A 22,521-nucleotide genomic window follows, 5' to 3' on the forward strand; every position below is an offset into this window, starting at 1 on the left:
TCTATTGGCCGACGACGGCGCGATCTACCGGCTATTTCCTGAGTTATTCTCTCTGTCCGCGGTTTGGAACCATAGACTTAATTTGGAACCAAGCGCGGGTTTGGCCGGCTGCCGATTCAGTCTGCTCATGTCCGCTCTGTGAGTTCGGTAAGATTACGTATACGGGAAACATTAGAAGAAACTTCAGAATCTAAACAAATGGATTCAGAAAAAATGGAAGATTCTCCACTTTGGTAAGTGTATAATATACTTCGTTTTCGCCTTCACCAGCCAGCTTTGACATGGACAAAATGTGTCGTTTGGCCGTTTCAGAATTTTTCAAATCGTTCAATGCATTAATTAAGAGTCAACCGTGTCATGACAAATATTTCGGGAATATGCCCTTGCGCCTAAAGAAGTCAGATCGCTGCATCAGACACACTCGACAGTTTCATAGGGTTCGGACGCTATACTTTGTTGTGTAATGACTGGATTAATTCTCGTAAAAACAAAACCCGAGAAAATTGATACGAGAAAATATTACCCCGAATTATTCATTTTGATCAGAATATTTGTCATCGGTTTATCACGTTCTTAAGCAGTAACACCAGTCTCGGATTTTAGAAATTTCGATTTCTTTTATATTCGGCTTAAACAATACTTTAGGGTCATGAAAACAATATCCAGTTGGTCCTATAGTGAAAAAAAATGTTAAAAGCTTCAATTCTCGTTTTTGCCACAGTGTATCGGAGCGCGTGCTGATCGTGAGTGCTCGTAAAATTTAAAACGCAATTTTTTCGAAACCACTTTTCAAAGTGGAAGGACAGATTACTTGAACACCGTTGCATGGATCGATTTGAAATTTTGACAATCGCTTCACAATACATTCTATATGGAATTACGTCGCCGTTTTTTTATTTAATGTAAATTTTTTTTTTTCAATTTACTGCTTATTGATTGGCCAAAAACCTATTCATTTCTTTTCAAACGTGCACCATTTCTACAAAATTAGATTGAAAAAAAGCTCCTGCGTGCTTCCAGAAGCAATAGGATATATGTAGATTATAAAATTTTTTTATATCTTGTGTCAGGTCTTAATGTTTATGAGAAATACATCCTCTCGTGAAGGAGTTTTAAAGAAAGGCTAAAAAATCATATTAGCCAAAAGTATTGACTTTTGACAGGTTTACTTAATGGTATTTCTTATGTTTTTATTTGACACCTTTATTTTCATCCCGCTTTCTGCCTGTGGACAATACTTTTACCGAATTTTGCGAGGAGAGGCCCTTTTATGATCAGTGTGCTTAATTGTTCCATCTATGGACCCACTTATAAACTGACCATTTACAATCTACTTTTTTAACATTGCATATGAAATATTGTACTTCCAACTTTTGTCAGTTCTTACGAATACATAATTTTTTGCATAATGCACCCGTTATATAAGAAATCAAAATTATATATGCAACCTCAATTTCACGTGATTAAATTTCAATAACTACTAACATAGTATCAATATTTCAGATGCCTTGTATGTGTTTATTTTCACAATTTTTAAATATCAAATTAGGTAACTGATTCATCAATTTAAAAAGATTCCATCAAATCGATTATCATGTGACTACTTGATAGGAAATTCTGATTTTTGACACGTGGTGTAGGTTTATGAATAGCTATACATAAACGTGTCTAATAGTTCGATGTTCGATTGCGCAACTTTGAAACAAAGTACAAAATCAACGCAGATAATTATCTGGCAACAAGCTAGTTGGTAGTGCAAGCGTGGAGGTCATTACCGTGGTGGCATACACCTCAGTCATGATCGGATTGTATGCTTTTCACTCAATGAATGTTGAATGAGGATTTGAAATATACCTGTTCAATGACGTGTCTCCTGCCATTAGATTTGCACGTCAAGTAATAAACCTAGACTTTTATTTGAATAGTTGCATCAATGAGGCTAACAGAAAATAAAACTCAAACATTTATTAAAAAATTTTTACTGTACTTTCAAATTACATATATGTTGTTATGTAATACTAAGAAATACAAGTTCAACACTCATATGTTTATGATTATAACACAGCCAAAGTTTGTACCAAAAATGATTTATATGCAACAGAAATAAAAAGTATGTTCGAATATACGTTCTTAGATAAATAACTATAAAGTTAATTCATTTCTCATAAGTATTTGAATATCCTACTGACAGTTAAAATTAATTCTTGATATAAAGAACAGACAGTATATTAAATGAAATTATGTAGGTCAGATATTCCATTTGCAATCAATGAATTAGTTGCAGTTCAAGTTAATTTGATATTGTCAAATTATCAAATTCATATTAAATAAAAATAAATAAGTCAATTTAAATAATTAGTGAAAATTTAAAAGCAAATATCAATTATATTGATATACTTTTGAATGGCGACAATAATTTGCATAGATATCCATTTTATAACGAATGAATCATACACAAATAGTCATTGATTATGATCAAGAACTTGCAGAGCACGATACAGAGTGGAGGATGCCCATTAAAATTTGTTTAGTACATAGAATACTCCTGGATGTAAATATGTCCATAGGGTTCAGCTTGAAGCAGTTTCACTTGTTTTGATTTATGCAGTTCTGAAATTCGAATCCAATGAAGAATCATTTCAAATTATCTCACCGAATAAAACATCATTACAGCAGATATAATTGTTTTATTTTAAAATTATTTACATATCAATAAAGGTAGAATCTTTGAATTATCGATCAAAATATTCTCTCTCCATTAATGTATTTTTATACAACTAGTTGAAAATTTAACTAATTCCATTTTTTGTAAATAATGAAGAATAACAGCATTTAAACTTGCAAGAAGAACTATTGGGCCCTTTTTTCAATAAATGAAAACCAAATCTTAAATTATTTAATAAATTTTCAGCTCCTTTATTCTTAGTTAATGTTCTGAAAGAGTCATAGTATATAATTTCATGTGTTCGAATATCGGATAGCATTAACATGGAATTCCATTGTTATAATTGTTACCATAGCTTTGATGTTTTTATATTTTTATATGCAATAATTGTTCTATCGATAGACCCACTTTTCAACTGACCATTTATAATATATTTTTTCACATTCCGTATAAAAGATTCTACCTCCAACTTATGTAAGTTCTTATGAATACATAATATTTTTTGCACAGTGCACCTATCATGTTATAAGAAATCAAAATTTCATACGCATAACCTCAAATCCACATGATTAAATTTAAACAACTATCTGGTGTACATGAAAATTATTCTACTAACATAGTATAAATAATTTGAGATGGATTGTATGTGATTGTTTTCGCAATTTTTTAAAACCAAATTTGCTAACTGACTTAGCAATTTCAGTATATTTCATCAAATAGAATATCATGTGACTAATTAACAGGAAATTCTGTTTTTTTGGCAGGTGGTGTAGCTTTCCGAATAGCTACAAACGTGTCTAGTTTGATCTAATTTGAAATTTGAAACAAACTACAAAATCAACTTACAACTCCCAGACATCTACGGGAAAATAGTTCTAGTTAGCAAAAAACCATTGATCTGTAGATGAAGATCTTCATTCATCAATTGCTTAGTAATGAGCACCGATATTAATTTTACTTACCAAGTAGAGACGAGAACATTCGAATAGCATCTTTTTTCGTACTAGTCGAAAGCGGGACAAGATCTTTGAATGTTAAGACCTGATTGGTTGACCAGAAAGCATGAAGGTATCCAAGTAAATTGGACTTTACCAAATTGGCTGTGGACAGGATAGTTGATCTGTGGACAAATGTGTTTGATAATTAAGAGTTATTAACATTATCGTAATGATATATTCCGAAAAATGACTATTTTTCAATTATCAAATGACTTTGAAGAAGTTGAATTTCCAACTTGAGTATGTTGTATTTTTCTTATCCAATTTTCGGAATAAAGATGACGTTATAGATTATTGCAAGGCAGAAGAATATTGCACTGTCGGAATTTGAACCAATTCCATTCAATATGGTTCATTCGTTTAAAGTAAAATACAAATGAGGAAATTAGCCGATCGATGTAATCCTAAATTCAGATTGATCACAAATAATAAAAAGGATTACATCATCGAAAAATTTCTCAAGTGCTTACTGCACTATATTCGACCAACTTCAATGAATTGACGCTCATTTTGATCATAAATTGATTTCATACAACTCGCCCAATAGATGTTTAGTTTGGATAGTAGGTGTAAAAGAAAAAAATATAATTACTACTTGTAAATACTATTATATGATTATTTTGAAGAAAAAGAGGTGTCATTTCAATATTATCATTCATTTTGAGCGATTTGTCAGAGAATTGGTTTACAAATGAAACAAGCTATTGCTTTGGACGAAAATCATGCGGTTAGTCTTTTAAAATGTTATTATGAAATATGGAATGAACATACGGAATATGCATACATATGAATTCATTTATATGAAAAAATAAACGTACGCGGAAGAAGTCTTACTGCTTCTGGATTGGTATCTGGCCACTCGGACTTCTACTGTAGGACTTCTTTCAATGCCTTTGTCCATCAACGGAACTCTAAAATTGCCATCTTCCCCATTTTCCAACCAATCACTGCAAGGTAAAACACCAAATTTTATATTATACTAGCCAAATGCTACTAAACAAAAAATAAATGCAGTGAATAATAAAAGATTTTTATTATCAACCCGTTGAAGCAGATTCTAGCCGTCTAGATAATTGATCACTTTTCCAATAAGCTCAGAATCAATGATGAAAACATGTAAAATTAACACTTCTGGATTGTGTGGCATGTATTATATAAAGCAAAAGTATATGTTTTAAGAACGTAAATTCCTATTAAAAACTGAGGCATCCAAAATTGGCATTATCGCCACGTTCATGTTGAATCAATTCAGGTCTTTACTATCATGAAAGAAAGGAGATCGGTAAAAATGAAACAAAGATTCTATTTTGACTTTCAGCAGATATTTGCAAAGTTGAAGTTGGTAACGTGAACCCTACTAAGCATTAGTAAAAAAAATCATTACTTTGCAATTTTAATACGGTTTTAAAGAAATTGAGTTTCCAAAAAGCAAGTTAATTTTGTTTTATTGCAGTTTATTGCATTCCCTGACAATTCCAAAATTGAGAATAACGGTTTTGCCTAAATCCATCGTTGCATTAACGTTACAGACGTCAACCTCATAAGTATTCAGAATTTCTGAAGCACTGGAGGAAACAAATCCATGAGCGAATGTGAAAATGTAGAAAATTGAGGTAGTGCAAAGTACAGTGAAAGTCAACTAACTATAATCCTATAATAAGATGGTAAAACGTGCAACTTGAGGTGAAAAAAATGCACATAGAAATTGAAAATAACAAACTTCAACAGATGCTCGATAAGAGTATAAACACAGTCCACGGAAGTGGTTAAATAATATACCACACTAAGAAAAAAGTAGGAAGCTAACAAATGAGGATGTGAAAGAGACTCTAAAATGTGATGAAAGACAGAAGATGGAGCTCTGGAGTTAATTTCAGTAATAGAATTATCATCACCCGTAAACGGTCTTAATGATCTCTGAATGAGGATGATCGCTGATCATTTTCGAAGTAGCGTGTGGCTCTTTCACAGATGTTTCCGGCAACGGTTGAGAAAAATCATTTGTTACATTGATTGGCCAGCTTTCAGTTGGGGGCATCTGAATGGTCTGGTCAATTGAAATTTGTTCAAAAGTTTTAGTTCCGTTAGTTTTTGACGTGTTTTCCAACAATGTTCCATGAATCAGGAGTCCATCCGCAGTGACATCTGTAGTTGTGTGAATTGCAGAGACTGGTCCAAGTACCACTTCTGGGTTCGCTATCGATTCTACAGCTGCAAAATAACTTAGGTAAATGACACTTTCAATTCAGGACTAATCTTTTTACTGCTTAAAACCTTGAATCTGTCGCAGACACAATGTCCGAGCTTATTCTCTAAATTAACACAAATTTAAAGGAATAAAGAAATAATAAGTAACGAAAACTGAGAAATATGATTGCAGTTATGTTTTCTCTGGTAGAATCATTTTCACTATCGAAAGATTATAGTTAGTCAAAGAATTAAGAAGACTCAGGATGTTCAAATCAATCGTGTATGGAAAGTTTTTCCAGAATTAGTGATTACACAGTATAGGAAAGAGGCTCAGAATTCGAAAATTCAAACCATGACAAAATCATCCGCCTTGACAAAATTGTCTTTATATATTCTCAGGATTCTAAAAATTGGAACACAACTAGACTTGATCGAGAATGATCATTTTCGAACTTTTCCAAGTTCATACTTTGCAGGCAATATTTCACACTTTGAGTCACACATTATTGTTGCAAGTCAACTTTCATAACAATATAGCTCCTGTTGGGTTTTAGGGGTTGCTCAATATGAAAGACAAAAGTTTAAAAGTCAATTAAATATGGACAAAAACCTGAGCAAAAGAGTTTTTTGAACCGCTCATGATGAATTCAAAGTCTCATTATTAAAATTGAAAATGGTGGATGCAAATAGTTGACATAATTTGTTAAAATTTATCGAATATAAGAAAAACCTTGCACTGGGAAATTATGTTGATTTTTCTGTCTTCTGTATTGGATCCACCATCACAAATTTTCGAAATTTTGTTTTAGATTCATAATCAGTGACCCCTGTATACAGTTTCATATCCAGATTGGATCAAATTTGAAATTTTCGATCACCATATTGGATCTGCCATCTTGAATATCCAAAATCGGACTTCAGATTATGATTCAACGATCCCAAAACCATATAATTTATCTATAATTTATACACATATGCTTGCCGAGATAATTTACTCGTAAATAAATTGTTCTGGCAATTTTCATGATTTTCTTCATCACATTCGTTTATATCAATAGTAATATACAGTACATAGCAATAATTATTTATCGGTTTTGGAGACTTATTGGTATACTGTCAAAAATAGGAAAAAACTGCACTGTAAAGTAAAAGTTCTCTAAATCTTTTAAAAATGAATATGACTGCCTACTTGAAACTTGAAGAATATTTACCACTATGACTCATAGGGTTCAACAACATGCTTTCGTACAAATCGAGTAATCCTTTCCCCCAGTGTCTTGAGTTCGTTGATGGGGTCGTGAGCAATTTATTGGCAGTTTGCTTTGGGAGTTGAATTATATCATTACGGACCTAAAAATAACAAACAGTATTGCTTTCATGATTCGAAATAAGTTCTCTTCTTTATTGTATTTTTGTATGGCATTAAGTCACGCAGACGCTACAGTTTACTTCAAATACAAACTACCCACTAAGTGCTCCATAAGTAGTTTGTGCATTTTCTTAATCACAAACTGTAAGAAATACTGCTTGTTTCTTTTAACAAATTCTGTTGTATAAAATTAATTTTGCGAACACATGCTTTCAAGAGCAGCTCTCCCAGGAATCCCTGAGTTAAAAATCTGATATTGAACCCTTTTTTCTCTCTTATAAGGTCAACAATTGTTACTAAAATTTCGCATGTGTGAGAACCCACTCTTTCACTTTGATATACTCAAATATGACTTTTTTTTGTATCCACTTAAGTTCGTAGCCGAACTAGTTCGATTCTCCGAAAGTTTTCTCTTACCGATTGAATGAAAATGTCCAGTCTGGGAGGTGGTATCTGAGTAATTTCATCAATGATTTTACTCCTCTTAGAACGCTGGTTTGTTTTTTTGCCCTCTTGACCATCAGTGATCAATGATTGCAGAGTAAAACTGTCACTTGGTTGCTCAATTCGAGGCGGTACTGGTGTCAAGACACTACCAGGTTCAGTATCCAATTCCTATTTAACAATTCAGTATTTTGAGACTTCAACTGAATTTGTCATATCAGCGAATAAGCAGGGTTACAAAAAGCAAGCGTTTAAAAAGTATATGGGATATTTCATTAGTAGATTCTGCAAGAAAATGTTTTACTACAATAAAAATACTCATACATTTGAGTTTGAATGAGTTTTCACCACTGCTGTCATAGGGCTCCAAGCAGTTTGTAGAATGAACGAAACAACATCGCTAGTTATTCTTAAATATGTTGAAATAAGTTTCACTCAACTAGTACACATAAACTACTCACGCGTCTTTTCTTGGTGGGTGTTTTGTGGCCATCAATACCAGGTGACGATCGGGTGCGTTTAGTTGGTGTCAAAGCAACTTCCTGAGGTGGTTCAGGTAATTGTTCAGATGCATTTTCTGTAATCAACTCCACAATTGAGTTCTTGTTTCATAAAATCGTGTTAATTTGAACAATCAATATTATTTATCAGATAACAATGGCTGATACGAAAATAAAATCCGCATTAATAGGATAACCAGGAGTTGTTTTGGATGCTAAAAGTAAATGAAAGAAGTCACCCTAACTCATACTGTGTAAAATTGTAAACTATACCTTGTATTTCGAGTAGCGATTGATCTACTCCTTGGCCTTCTAGCAAACCTGTAGTTTCAGTTTGGATTTGCTGCATAGGCGGAAGGGTTGGTTTTTTGAAAAGGTTTGCATCTTCAATTTCTGGTATGGAAGTTTCAGGTAGATCAGGTAACTTCCTAACTGAATCTGATAAATCCCTGATAAACACATTTATACTCAATTAGCTTAGTGTATGTGAAAAAGTGGAAACAAATGCTAAACTCTACTTTTTAAGTCTTTCAGGTTTACTGTACAGTTAGTCCGACTGTTGAATATTAAGTATTTACACATATGCAGGCATCAAGGTATCAGTACTACTCCAAGTCATCTCAAATGATGAATATTTTTAACGTAGGGTTATTAGTATTATTAGTTTTGTTTGTTTTTACAGCGTTACAATTTTCTCTTAAATCATTACTAGATCTATATTCTCTTTGATGTGGGATTATTCAAGGTGTTACAGATTCTCTTTGTAAATAATTATAGATGTGCCTATTGGGGATTATGAATAAATGATTAATTGAATCACTAGAAGCTTCAAGAAAGGAAATTTATTCAGTATTTTTCAGATTAATGTGTGAAAAAAGCCAGAACGAGACATGCATTATTGTTAAGGTAAAAAAAAGTTATAAGGCTAGAACTGTATTGATAAATAGTAATTTATAATAGAACCAAGGAAGGATTGGAAGGCATCGAACTAACAAAGGTATTAATCCATCGTGCTGAAGTATATAGTCCAGCTCCTTTTCGGTTATTGCGCCAAAAGTTGACATGGGAACATCTGACACCTGTACGTCAAAAAAGCAAGTAGTGATAAAATTTGAATTCCAAATCATAAACAAACCAATGAAACATAGCGCACCAATAGAGTTGATCTTATAAGTACAAGAAAGACAAAGATGGAGCCAACAATCAAGAAGCGCAATCTAATCATTGAACTTTTTTAACTCTACCACAGCTCGCAAGGTTATTTCGAAAAATCGTTCTGTTTTCAGATTACACTTTGAGTCAAGTGAAAGCACTAAACTAAACAATATCTTAAGTTGAGTATGAATATGACACAATATTAGAAACTCGTCCGAATATTTTCCATTAGTGATTAATCTCTCTCAACAGTAGCGACACATTAGCAATGAAGCTTTGGCACAGCGTTCAAAATTAGTCTGAGACAAGTTAATATTTGAAACAATTCCCATAACCAAGAATATTGAGATTTAAATCTGTCAATTGGAATAATTGTTCCAGGGAGCACATGGATAGGATTTTTTTGGGCAAAGTCGGAATTAGTTTATAACCATCGAATTGCAATTTTTTCACATTAAATTAGTTATTTTCCAATATATGTCCAGAAGACTTAACAAATTTAATGGCATACTCATTGTTAGTCACGAATTTTCTTTGCTATACAGTGAAACTGAATTCATGATTTTTGAGTGGATATGGCGAATCAGATATGCTGGTAAAAATAATCATTTGTAGTTTCTAAATACATATCTAGAGATATGCATAATCGCATTAAATCTTAATTTATGTTTTTCAATGGCTCTATATGGTCATATTGATTACACATTGGTTACATATGTAATACCATAATTTTTGACACTTGTACTACTGTTTTTATGGATTAGAAAATTTTCTGATAGGCGCATGAAAGTGAAACGAGTGCTAGGAACCGAAATAAGGAGCGTCTAAATGCGAAAAAACGTAATTCAAATGTTTTTCCATATTTTATAGGAAGATACTGCCGACACCAAAAAAATTTAATGCATAAATAAGAAAAATGTATAAATTGAAATGTACCAACGAAATTTCACTCTGTAAACAATCTGAAAGCCACATATTTTAGGATGTTTGAATATATATTTAGTTCTAAAACTATGATTCATGAACAAAATCCGCAAGAGCTGAATTTTATGATGCAAAATGACTGCTAAGTCACGTCTGCATTAATAAGTTCCGAATAAATACAATAGTAAATCGATATTGCAACAAAAATTATCATACTTATTAAGAATTATAATTTGATTAGGAATATCTGTTAATAATCTGCATTAAATATGTTACGATGCAATTGCAACTCAGAATATACATACCCAATTACTAGGTTCTGCAAGAGTAATGCGACGCTCGTTATCAACTAAGTTGGCAGAAAAGTCGAAATCTGTAAGCTCCGGTACATCGCGCAGCTGTTGGGAAATCTGCAACTCTTCATCTGGTTTTTTGCCACTGCTAATATCAAACAACAATTAACATTTGATATTGATTAGATACGAATTCATTATAATAAACGGTTATTAAAGGATCAATGATTTTTCAAGAATGTTGCAGAAATATGCGCGATTAAAATCTCTGTTGATAAATTAATTTCTCGTATTTAGTAATGGTACACAACTCATAAATGAAATCTGCTGATATACACCATCACCAACGAATTATCAGGATGGACTCTATTTTTACGAATAAAACGTAATCACCAAATTATTATTATTTGCTCGTTTGAAAGATACACAGTGTACCGGTAAATATAACAGAACTTATGCTAATTTCTAGGTAAGCTTTTGAAATGTAGGGCATGCATCATTCAATAATATCCATAATGCAAACTTTGCTTTACGCTCTAGTTTACTTTAAATTTGGAATAATGGAGTTTTGCACCCCTGTTAGTCAAATACTCTATACATACTTTGCATAGTTTGTTTTACCTTTTAGTCTTGGATGTCGTTTTCACCCGGCACTCCAACAAATCATCTGAATATAAAACAGTCATATGAATGTCAGATTGTTTCATCTCATTATACATAATTTGAAACACATTGTAATATTGGTTATCGAATAACTTACTCAACAATATATCAGCTTGATAGTAAAGAATTCTTGTCGCCCCACACAGTAACTGGGATGATAAATAGATACTAAATTGTCGATGAGCAGTGTAGATGATTAACTCATTGCTAATGGATAATAAAAATATCGCTTTAGTATTTTATAAACTGCATCCATGGCATGGGCTTTTCTTTAAAACCCTTCTCGCAGCATGATCCATCCTTATACATAGATGTAACTTTTGGTAGTAAAAAATAAATATCAGAGACTGTTAATCATGTGAAATCCAATGAAAATTAACTTTTGTGTAAAATGTTATACAGCTTTCTCTCTGAAAAACAAAAGTCTATGCCAGTAGTCACACCAGCTGTAAGCCAAAAATCAGTAATTGGTAATAAATATATAAAATAATTGGTAACAATAATAAAAGTAATGTGTTTTAATATTGACGACAAATTTGTACAAGCTTTCCGTAGCATTACCAGTAAAAAATACTAAGTTGTGTCATCCAGATATTTATCTGAATATATTTGCAGGAAAATTTGTTATCATTGTTCGATTAACTTTTCACAAGGCGAACTATTTTCAAATACAAACACTATCACGTATTGAAATTTATATAACATTTACGAATAATTGATTATCTAAATAAGCTATTTGTTGAGATTACAGCCGTCTTATTATCATCCATTTTCCTCTAAAGCCTACAAAATCATTCAGTCAAAAAATGTCTTACAACTTGCCTGAGTGCAGCTACAATACGTACAATAATTGGATTAGCTAATGTAATATTGTTATCAAGTACTGTCATAACAAGATCATGCGATAGTACAAAAGTGTCAAAAAAGTAATATAAAACCAAGATATAGTGTAAATAAGACATATTGCTAATTACCACATTTTAACGAGATCGATAGCCTTTATTGTATTTGCGCGAAATTTGTAGCAGAAGAGTTTTCGGCTCCAGGTGGCAGCAAGCCAACATTTGACGAATTTAGCATTTTTTCTCAGTGTGAGAAGTTCCACCGAGTAAAACATTGTTGATACTGGAATTTAAACAGCCAACAAAATTATGCCGAATCTGTTACGAACATCAATATGCAATAATATATTCATGCATTTTTCTATACACACTCTAACTTCTACATATATACATTTCCTCTGCTACTCCAAAACTTGAAAAAAAAAAAATTCCCCACATATTAGAAAAATTCTCAAGTTAAGCATGCAGTAGATATTTGTATTAGTTAAGCCTTGAAAAGTAGTATTCTGCATTTATGAAAGAATACTAAGACAGATAGTGTAACGACTTTTGTGTGAGAAATGCAGGGGGGTCACAAAAACTAGCTGCAATTTTTTTTAAGGACAGGCATTTTTTTAGAATCTGAAATATATTCATCCAAGGCTAATCGTATGCATCTACTCTTCTGTAGCTTTGTTAAAAAGACTTGATATCAAAAATCAATGGCTGGAAAGGCTGAATCTTGTCAGTGCTATGGTACTAATTCTTTTACTGGGTATGAGGGTTTTTAAAATTTCAAGGTCATCGTGGTTAATAAATTATGAGTTTAAAAAAGGGAATTAATAATGCAATGTTCAAAAAATAAAATAAACAAATAGGTTGGGCCGGAATAAGTATTGGCTCAATTCTAACAATTTCGATCGAAATTCGTACGTGCTTGCGTTAATTTGTAATTCAGTGGGAACAAGCTTTAGTAAAGTGAATGATAGTATTGCGAATTGTGGGAATAAAGAGCACAATTCTATTTGGAAAGAATTACAATGACCTCAAAATCCCTTTAGTTACGTCGTATCATCAATACCTTGAAACAATTTCACAATAATGAAGTAATTGTAAAAATATTCATACCGTGTATGTATCTGCAACAACTTTCTTGGCGGCAGTTCGACGATTTCTACAAAATATTTTCAAACATATCGAGGAGTAGGAGAGCTAATTCTCGGAACTTGCAGTCGAACCTCTCGCGCGCCAGTCCCGCACAGTTTGATCACCAATTTCAGCCAATTAAAGTGTTCCATTTTGTGTAATAGCAAATCACAGATCACAAAATTTCAAATTTCGAATGCGAGATATTTCGAGAATCAAGTCCCCCTCACTTGTAGATTCAACTTGATCAGCGGCTTCGTCTAACCGGCAAAGTCACGCCGTCAATTTATTTGCTTGGCAACAAAGAACACCTCGGGTATGTCAATGCATCCACATGCATACATACATACTACAGCAATGGCCAGTATATGTATAACAAGAAATCACCTGGTTATTAGGGTAGAGTATTTCGAATTCCGTATTTTGGTGCACTTTCCTCTCTGGATGATAAGTGTCACATTAGTAGAACTGATTAGGGTTAGAACGATGATGTAAAATGTATATGTTTTTTCATATATTCATAAAGTCAGCCTTTCAGCCTTTTTGTCGGCCTCGGCAAAGGGTTGATTCAGTGGTTAGTTAGCTGTTAGTATTACCGCAGTTTCATGCATTACCGATTGCGAAACACACCCTCATCGCAGTTTACAGTTTCACCCATGCCTAACTTCAATCGATTATTTTTCAATGCTGGATGAGATGAAGAGATTACAATGGGAGCAGGGGGGGGGGGGTTCCATTGAGAATAGCTAACGTGGCGCACACATGTACGTCTAATTCGGCGATTGCTTTGTAAACATTCGGACTTATTATAGTATCCTTGCAAATGTCATTACTGTCACTTTTTTATACACAACATTTAACATTTTTTACTAAAGTTTATGTAAGTTTGAACTTGAATCATTGGAGTGCTAAACATGAAGACTCCAGTCTCGATTTTACATGATTATTTGAAAAATATTGGCCTCAATGCTGTTTACGAATTACATTCAGAAAACGTTACTAGTCGGGCTGTGTTGTTTCATTATCGAGTCACAGTAGGTGACGTACAAGGTATATTTACCACACTTGATTTGGTCGGATGTATTATCAATGACAATATTATAGCATAAAAAATTTTCAAAAGAGCTTTCGTCCCCCTTTTTTTCACCTCTCCCCACGGCTTTAGCCACTGCTACCGGTTTCTCGAAAAAACAAGCTAAGCAAAACGTATCAGAAAAATTCTTGGACCTTCTCTACAGATGCCCTGAAATTTTCCAATCCATTTTTTATAATCAAGAGTATGTACCATGTCTTGTTGCTTCATGCGTCTGATTTAACAGATATTGTCCAACAGTTGATTCCTTGCTTTTGCGTGTTGGTATTTAATTAATATGATATTTTTAACAACCTGTCAGGTTTTCCTGTAACACACTTTTTACACTATTTCAACTGCTTCATTAATACTTACAGGGAATGTTCCGATAATATAATGAAACTTTGTCCAGTCCAATCATTGTACGATATTTGCATGGCTAATCATTGGTATTTGCCAGCGTATGAATATGTCGCTCAAGAAGGCCCAGCAAATGATAGAACATTTACCTGTGTTGCAAGAATAGATAACATCCACGGGGAGGGAATTGGTAATTACCAATAAATTGGCTAAGTTTGTAATATCTAATGATATAGAATTAATTTAAAACCTTCATTTATTCCCGGTTCACATTTACGATGCATAATCAGCATCAAATATTTCATTTTCTGGGTAAGAATTTCAGCACTCACACATCATTGTCTCTGTATTACACGGGAGTAGGCAGATCTAAAAAAGTATCAAAGGCAAATACTGCATACAGTTTGATCAAAAAACTCACTGAGCTCTATGGCAGCTCCACAAAGCAATTGATTTCCCATCCTAATACGAATTACTATTCTTCATCACTTGGCATTTTCCAAGAGCCTAAAGTTAAACTTTCACTTTTCAGAGATTACAAATTGTGGTATGATAGCAAGTCTTTAATATCCAGTATGAAAAATGTTCTCTAAGGCAGTGCCAATGATTTGAATTTTGCTGAATACATTCATGTAATGTAATTTAATGCAGTTTTGGTGCATCTGTGTATTCAATCTCATTGCTGACAGCATAATTTGTTCAGTTTTGGTGTAATTGTTAATTTTTTACTAAATTAATGATTTCCTTATTCCTTGCCTGGAACTAATAAATGAATTTTTTTGATATAGCCCAAAAACATTGCCTTCTACAAATTCTAGCAACCTCTGTCATCATTTGTTCTGGCTTCGGCATAACCCAAGGAGATGCCATAAATGATGCTTCAATGAACGCTATAAATTGCCTGAAGATAGTCAGTCACTATCATATTCTATGGCATTGCGTGGAAAACTGTGTTGATGCTCATAATTGCACATATAAACAAATATTACCTGCCAATAAATGTTCAGATTCCACTTCATATACAATCAAAGCAATAGAATTTGGAGCTGAAAATATGCACAGCCAAGTTTACTAAGTACTAATTCATTTATTTATTTTCTAAACGTTTAATTGCACATTCTCTGAAGTAGTACATTGATATTATACCTACAGTAAATCGAAACGCAATACGATTAATTTAATTGCTACATTAGAATTGGAATAAAGTTTTATTTTTTATCACACAGAATCATAATTTACTTAAGTCTACTTTTTGAAGTTTGACAAAAAATAACATAAATAACAAATTGTCAAAGTCGATTCGTAATATTTTTATATAGTATAATTTCCTTAGGTTTAAACTTGATTAACCTTCTTATAACTGTTATCGAAGAATAAATTGCCTACAACAATATTGATTTGAATAATAAACTACAATTCCTTTGTCATGTATGCAAATATATGTTTCTTCTATAGTTATATACTTAAAATTGTAAATATATAAATATTTTCATTCCGTGAGATAGAAATACTTCATACGCAACGGTAACTATTGTTGTGATAATGTACAATTTCATATTAAAAATAGTTTTGTCCACCATTCTTCTGAATTGGCTTTGAAGTATGTATCTGTTATGAATCCTGAGGCGGTACAGGTTGTATAAGGCATAAAAGCAACTAGAAAAGAAGAATCATTCAATCTTATTAGTTAAACATAACATTATGGGTAACTACTAATATAGATGCTGCAATGTGAAATTACTTCGTAATTGCAACGACAAATTTATGGATCCATTTAATAACTGCCGTTAACACACATAAGGATATTACGTAGTTGAAAATATAATGGTTGTTACGTAACTTGAAACCGGTTTTGGAAAATTATTACTGTTCATAATTTTTTTGCAAAATGTACTCTATGCTCCAAAAGCATACTATTTTCAGGTGGTAATGACAGACAAGCTCTTAAAATATTCTCTATTGCAGCTCGTTGCTTGAATAAAGCATTAATCACTGGAGCACCTTGAGGCACAAGTGGCGCTTTACACAAGTAGGATAGAACTGAAAGTATAGGATGAAATGCAATGAAATTTTCGTTCTCAGATTCATTCTCTGCGAAAGAAACGCGTGAAAAAAGTTCAGCTAAAATAACTAAATCCAGTATAATCGGGCTGGCCAACAGTGAATCTTCACAAGTGTTGTGAACTACAAGTGTGTTGTGGCCACCTAGCATTATTTCCGAGGTGTACTCATCAAGGGCACGTTTGCTATCACCTGAAACAAAATTGCGCTGTTATCGTGGGTGCCTGGACTTGTTCTATTGGCTTGCTGCTTTCAAGCCTGGTTTCCTACAGGACATTGTAAGAGTAATAACTAAAGTGGATTAATTTCTATAACTCAGTTAACAGGTTTCTACTTTAAGAGACTATTGAGCTGCAGTGTCAATAATGTACACTGTTTTGGAAAGTCTGAGACTCGGTAATAATTTCAAGGAACAGAAGTTTAGTTTTTTCAATGCACTTAGTTGGTGTGCCTCTTTGTAAGAGTTGAATTCATCAAACTTACCAACATATGGAACATATTTAATAACGACACAATGATCAGGTTTTTCCCCTGGCTCATAGAGAATACTGTTTGAATGAACCATATCATCGACTACGTTGCTCTTTGAGATCTGGAAGTGAGATTGAATTAGGCATTAATGATGATATGTATTGATATTTGTATAAATAAACAGCATGAGTTGCCACATGCTAGAGTTACTCACTTCTTTGGATCGGAACTGTTGTGGTGCTGACAAGTTGTAGCCATCGTTATTTCCAAGATGATTATAGCTCACTATTGATACTGGTTTGATGCCAGCAGAAACTAAGAAGTCAACCAATACTGACTTCAATTTTGTTTGGCCCGATTTGAAGTCATCACCAGCTATAAAAGTCTTGTGCTTTTCAGCGAGGTCAATCGCCCCAGGTACAAAAGTATTTTGTGGAGATCCGTTTATGTAGGTGCACTATAAAATTACGTTTACGTAGAGCAAAGCTATAATTCATGCAAGATTCAATGATCTGGCTAACTTACTCCTTCTAAAGCAGCAGCAACGGCGAACATAGTACTTGGACTAATTTCTGAGTGATTTTCTTTTATTGATTTTAACAAATTTTCACCAGTATCGTTAACTCCTGGTATAATTTCTGCAAACCTCTCTGTATTGGCAGTCCAGACTATAATTATTTTATCTACATTTTTGGTAGTTTTGAATTCAGATATGTCTCTTCTTATCAAGTTCAATTGTTCCGTTTTAGATCCTGATATGATATTGTTTGCTCGATCCTCCTGAAAAAGTTTTCATAATTACAAATGCAATACAATATAATAATATGATGAGGCTAAAAAAGCTTTTGGAATAGTTATCTCAATGTCAGCAGACCTGATTTGCGGCGATGAAATCAGGATAATACAAGCTCCTGCGAGGTTTCATCTCTGCCATTTCAGCCTTTAATTGGATTTGCAAATTGTAATCGATTACTTTTGCACGTTCCATGGCATCAGCTAAATTCAGGTTAGAGATATCCCAACCATCAATTTCAATCTGGTCAGGGTCCACCATCGGCAACATCCATGACATCGGTACATAAACATCTTCGCCATCAGAGTTTCCAAGTTTCACGGTTGAAGATTGTGTAATAGAGCCATACCTAAGAGATGAATTAATCAGTATTCTCTTTAATTCTTGTTTCAATCGGATTGGAATTACATATTCCAGAAATCAAACCAATGTAATATCTCCTGATATATTTTCTTGATGTACAAGTTTCGGATATTGAATACGTCTTACCAGTTCGCTTTCTTGATGCCATCTTTAGTGTTCCAAGTGAGTTTTTTCTTATTTGCCAACAGTGCTGCAGTTATTGTTGTGCCATTATTGCCACCCCAACCAACCAACATGACACCAAGTTTTGGTACATTTAATTTTGTTCTTATTTTCAGCTTGGTGGCTACAGGAGTTACCTTAAACAATAACAATACTTTTTATTTCAAAATAATTTTACACACCAGTTCCGCTATGTTCAATTCAAAGACAATGTATTATTCAATTATTTTCTTTCCTCTTACTAAACATTAAACAATTTCTGTGTATGATCGTTCACTATCGACATCATTGATTATTAAAAGTTCAAAGCTGTATCATCTGTTCTCTGCAGTATATTGAGATTATTTGATATGAAAATAGTGATTTTTGGATTGAATATCAAGTTCAAATACACACACATGACGCTATTCATTCCAGCATTATCACTCACCGTATATTTGAGCACCTTATCATCAATTTTCGTGACTTTCGTTGTATGGTATTCGTAGTCAGCCTCAAGGAATTCCTCAGTGTATTTGACGTTCGGACTTTTGACATGAATCTTCATTTCTTCCATTCTGAGGGGTTTATTCCACTCTTTGAATCGTAAAGAAGGTTCGAGATACAAGCAGGAGTTTTTTGTGCAGAACGTGCCGGTCGTTGATGTGGGTATATTTGTAATTCGAGAAGATGAAATGCCCGTAATTATATTACAGCCGTAGTTCAAATGACAGACAATTTTAGCAGGCGCGAACAGAACGGTTGTTCATCGATTGCAATAACGAATACTGAAAAATCTTTCGCTGCAACAACAAACGACGTCAAAAAAGTTGAAAACAGTGCAGAGTTCACGTGTCGAAACCGCCGGTCGCGCAGAACCAACACACTGTTAACCATGCAATAGTCATGTCGAATTTGTCGGCTCTCTGCAGGCATGCGCCTTAAACCGAGTCCTGGGAATCCCCTTCCATCCCACCCTTGAGTTTATCGGTTGCCTCTACATTTGCCCCATCCTTCTCGGGTTTGCCTGGCGGTGTGATATTCTGTCCTGTTATGTACTACATATGTATCAATATTTCCAATCTCTGTTAGATATTCTATGACGATACGAAGTTTGACAGGCTGCATGATAAAAACTATCCGCAACTTTCCAGGGCTTAGTAACGCGGCAGGGAATTTCTGGCTTGAAAGCTACTTATCCCGTTATTTTACATCTGCACCTGTAGGCTCTACGTATTTCGTAAAAAAAACTTCTGTAACACTAGGATGAATTACGCATTCTTTTTTACCTGCGTTCGTAAAGTGATCATTTCTATGACAGTGCAAAAAAAGTGTACTTTTTTGTACCACGCTTAAAAAAACAATTTGTAAACCAGACTTTTGTTACATAAAAGTATCCTGCGCACCATGACCGTACAAGCAATCTTTTTCGCCACACGAATTTGCAAATATACGCTCGGCGTAAAAAGATCTATTTTGCCTCCTTGAAGCACAAGCTACTATCAATATTTCTTAAATGTTTTATATTTTACAAACGTAATCGATTAATCGTAACAACAGAATATATCTATGTAATTACGTTTGATCGATGCTAGACATAACAAAAATGATTTTGAAAATAAAGTTGTTAATTTACAAAGAAAGTGGCCTTGTTGAGAAACAAATCTCATCTGAAATTTGTACATGGTATAATATGTTGGGTACAACAATAAATTGGGAGTATTTTGAATATAACCTGTCGGCCGATTTATTTGATACACGAAATTAGTATAAATTGCTGTTGTGAAGAATTCAAGTATTGATCGGGAGCTTATGGGAGAAGCACTTACTGTTATAGTATAGCATATCAATACAGTGGCGATGATAGCTAGGCAGATACACGAGTACAGTTTTTATTTTCTGACGAAAACGAAAGCGTTCGAATTTTAAATCCATATCCAAATCCGTGCATTTATATATCACGTGGCTAAAGAACAGTAATGCTATAATAGACTGAGAATTATATGTATACAGAAAAACTAAGTTCACACATCGAAATTGGGGTATTTATTTCAGGCGTACATATAATATCTAATATGACAACAAAATTTTAAAGGTTGAACGAGCTAGGTGTAGTATTCAACTCGACCGCAATTTTTTAAATCTCCGCTTGAAATAGAGAATGGAAATCAGTTACTGCATTCACCCTGTGGGAAAAATGTCAAGATTTTAGTAAATTTATTTTTCGAGACCATTAAAATCATTTATGATCATTTTCTACTCGATGCTGTGTGTGTCGATGTGTGCGAGAATTTTTTGTCCGCGACGATAATTCGAGAACGATATCATTTAACTCTGAACTGATCGAATTTCGAGTAACTAAAGGCGAATGATTCTTGAGTTGTTTATATGAATAGAATCGTTTGGGTCAAGATGAACATTTTCACAAATAATGACAATAGCCGAATTTTCCCATTTTTTTTTATTCTGCTACTACTACTACTTTCTTGAGAAATGTAAAAAGCGTGACTGATTTTTCATTAAGTTATTCAAGTTTGAAAACTTTTCAGCCACAATCCTACCTCGGTAATTATGTTTTTACCACCTGCGGACGGTTCCTGAATTTTCAATTAACATTCTCACAGTTGTTCGTATGGAAATGGTGTCACGTTCGTGCTAAAAATATTTTGTTGTAAAAGTAAATAGTTGACCGTGGTCACTATTACAATGTATGTACGTACATACGTAAAAACGGGCAATGCGACGCGACGTGTACTAAATCTACATCTACCGTACTTTCAACAAAGTTCGAATTCAATTTTGTGTCAAAAACATAGAGAATATTCTAAAAATTACCTTAACAAAGGATATTTGACACAGTAGAGTGTATCTTTTACCACTGCACTTGCATGATAATTTTTCAGTTCCGTCCAACATTTTGAAGGTTTTACAAGCCGACTAAGCATAATGAGTATTTATTTTCACAATGAAGCGTAAAATAGAAAATTGATTTTTTTTCAAAAAAAAAAATTCAAATTAATGCCAATAAGGGATCGTGAAGAAATCGACACACGATATAATCCATACTTTTTTGTTTTTATATGTACTCAATTCGTTTATAATCCTGTTCGTTAAACTTGAAGAAACTCCAAGCTAATTGTAAGAAATATGTTACGTACGTTCATTCATTGGTGGTAAGGACCATAGTGTTTGTATTTATGTCTGTACCATTGGTGTTGTATTGTGTTCATAGTGTTTGGGGAAGCGAACGTCATTGTGGTCCATGCTTTAGTTCACTTTAGTTGTGATTTGCCGTTGGACGTCGAAACACGTCAAAATAAGCAGTAAACACATGCCCTCGAGGAGTTCATTTCGAAGTGTTTTTGTGATAGTAAATATTCTCAACTAAGTATAAATTAAGATATTGTCAGCTGTACGGATTTGCAAGCCTAACAATTCCGCGTGTGTAACATTATAGCTTCATTACTTCTACGTATAACCCGCAACGGAAGAAGAGGAGGGAGGCTACTTTTGTACCGGCCGAACCACGTCCCAACATTTTGCATGGTGTAATATTTTTTTACCCTATTATACGTTTATGATTTATGCGCATTAGAATTTTCTAATACTCAGATCGGTAGCGATTCATCAAATTGAATGCATGTCCTTCATGTAAACGTTAAATGTTCGGAATATTGTTAATTTTAATTGAACGCGTTTATCCAAAGTAGTATAATGGTTGAAAACATGCAACTGAACCAGCAAGGTGTTAATAATGAGCCGACGTGTTTGACACGTGAATTGCCATTTTTAATTATACGTATACCCGCGGTATTTCCAACACGGAAAAATCTCAACTGGTTCTTCTTAATTACACATCTAGTACGGTAAATAATTACTCTGACTTTGATGCCTGTAAAACTTTTCTGCCAATGGCAGCCTTGGTAACAGACAGCTACGTGATATTTTCTAGATGGTGTAAAACGTACTCGAAATGGACGTAAAAACATTGGACAGTATATTCCAAGTGTCTCAGAATAAATGATACTCGAATCTCAAGGACGAAAGTAAAATATCTGGTATTAGCTGTTAGTGCAGGAATATTGCCAGTCG

General features: G+C 33.6%; 3 protein-coding genes across 12 annotated transcripts in view; 1 reads left to right on the top strand and 2 right to left on the bottom strand.

The window, feature by feature from the left end:
* Window positions 1-83: 83 nt before the first annotated feature.
* LOC124176169 (zinc finger protein 2 homolog) overlaps window positions 84-22,521 on the top strand; it is a 32,445-nt gene continuing 10,007 nt past the window's right edge. For 6 of the 9 annotated variants that reach the window (XM_046557095.1, XM_046557086.1, XM_046557147.1 and 3 more), the window contains exon 1: window positions 84-233. The gene's annotated coding sequence lies outside the window, so the exon portion shown is untranslated. Of the gene's footprint in view, window positions 234-16,847; window positions 16,946-21,810; window positions 21,978-22,521 lie in introns of those variants that run through there. The other 3 variants (XM_046557138.1, XM_046557113.1, XM_046557122.1) reach the window with 3 other exon arrangements.
* On the bottom strand, window positions 2,405-13,167 carry LOC124176224. Its single transcript, XM_046557195.1, has 13 exons — window positions 13,151-13,167; window positions 11,299-11,408; window positions 11,160-11,205; window positions 10,551-10,686; window positions 9,160-9,245; window positions 8,440-8,615; window positions 8,128-8,243; window positions 7,640-7,837; window positions 7,065-7,203; window positions 5,559-5,874; window positions 4,482-4,610; window positions 3,628-3,785; window positions 2,405-2,610 (listed from the first exon to the last, which is right to left on the bottom strand). The coding sequence occupies exons 5-13, from the start codon at window positions 9,228-9,230 to the stop codon at window positions 2,528-2,530; spliced, it is 1,386 nt and encodes a 461-aa protein (XP_046413151.1). The 5' UTR covers window positions 9,231-9,245; window positions 10,551-10,686; window positions 11,160-11,205; window positions 11,299-11,408; window positions 13,151-13,167; the 3' UTR covers window positions 2,405-2,527.
* Window positions 15,449-19,471, bottom strand: LOC124176215 (inositol-3-phosphate synthase 1-A). Of its 2 annotated transcripts, XM_046557183.1 has the most exons (8): window positions 18,881-19,471; window positions 18,415-18,587; window positions 18,007-18,274; window positions 17,658-17,912; window positions 17,347-17,589; window positions 17,145-17,253; window positions 16,491-16,853; window positions 15,449-16,453 (listed from the first exon to the last, which is right to left on the bottom strand). In XM_046557183.1, the coding sequence occupies exons 1-8, from the start codon at window positions 19,004-19,006 to the stop codon at window positions 16,338-16,340; spliced, it is 1,653 nt and encodes a 550-aa protein (XP_046413139.1). In that variant the 5' UTR covers window positions 19,007-19,471; the 3' UTR covers window positions 15,449-16,337. The 2 variants fall into 2 exon arrangements, with proteins under 2 accessions (XP_046413139.1, XP_046413131.1); XM_046557175.1 differs by having other exon boundaries at window positions 15,449-16,853; window positions 18,881-19,468.

The sequence above is a fragment of the Neodiprion fabricii genome, chromosome 1 (assembly GCF_021155785.1).
Source record: "Neodiprion fabricii isolate iyNeoFabr1 chromosome 1, iyNeoFabr1.1, whole genome shotgun sequence".
Classification (NCBI taxonomy): Eukaryota; Metazoa; Arthropoda; class Insecta; order Hymenoptera; family Diprionidae; genus Neodiprion; species Neodiprion fabricii.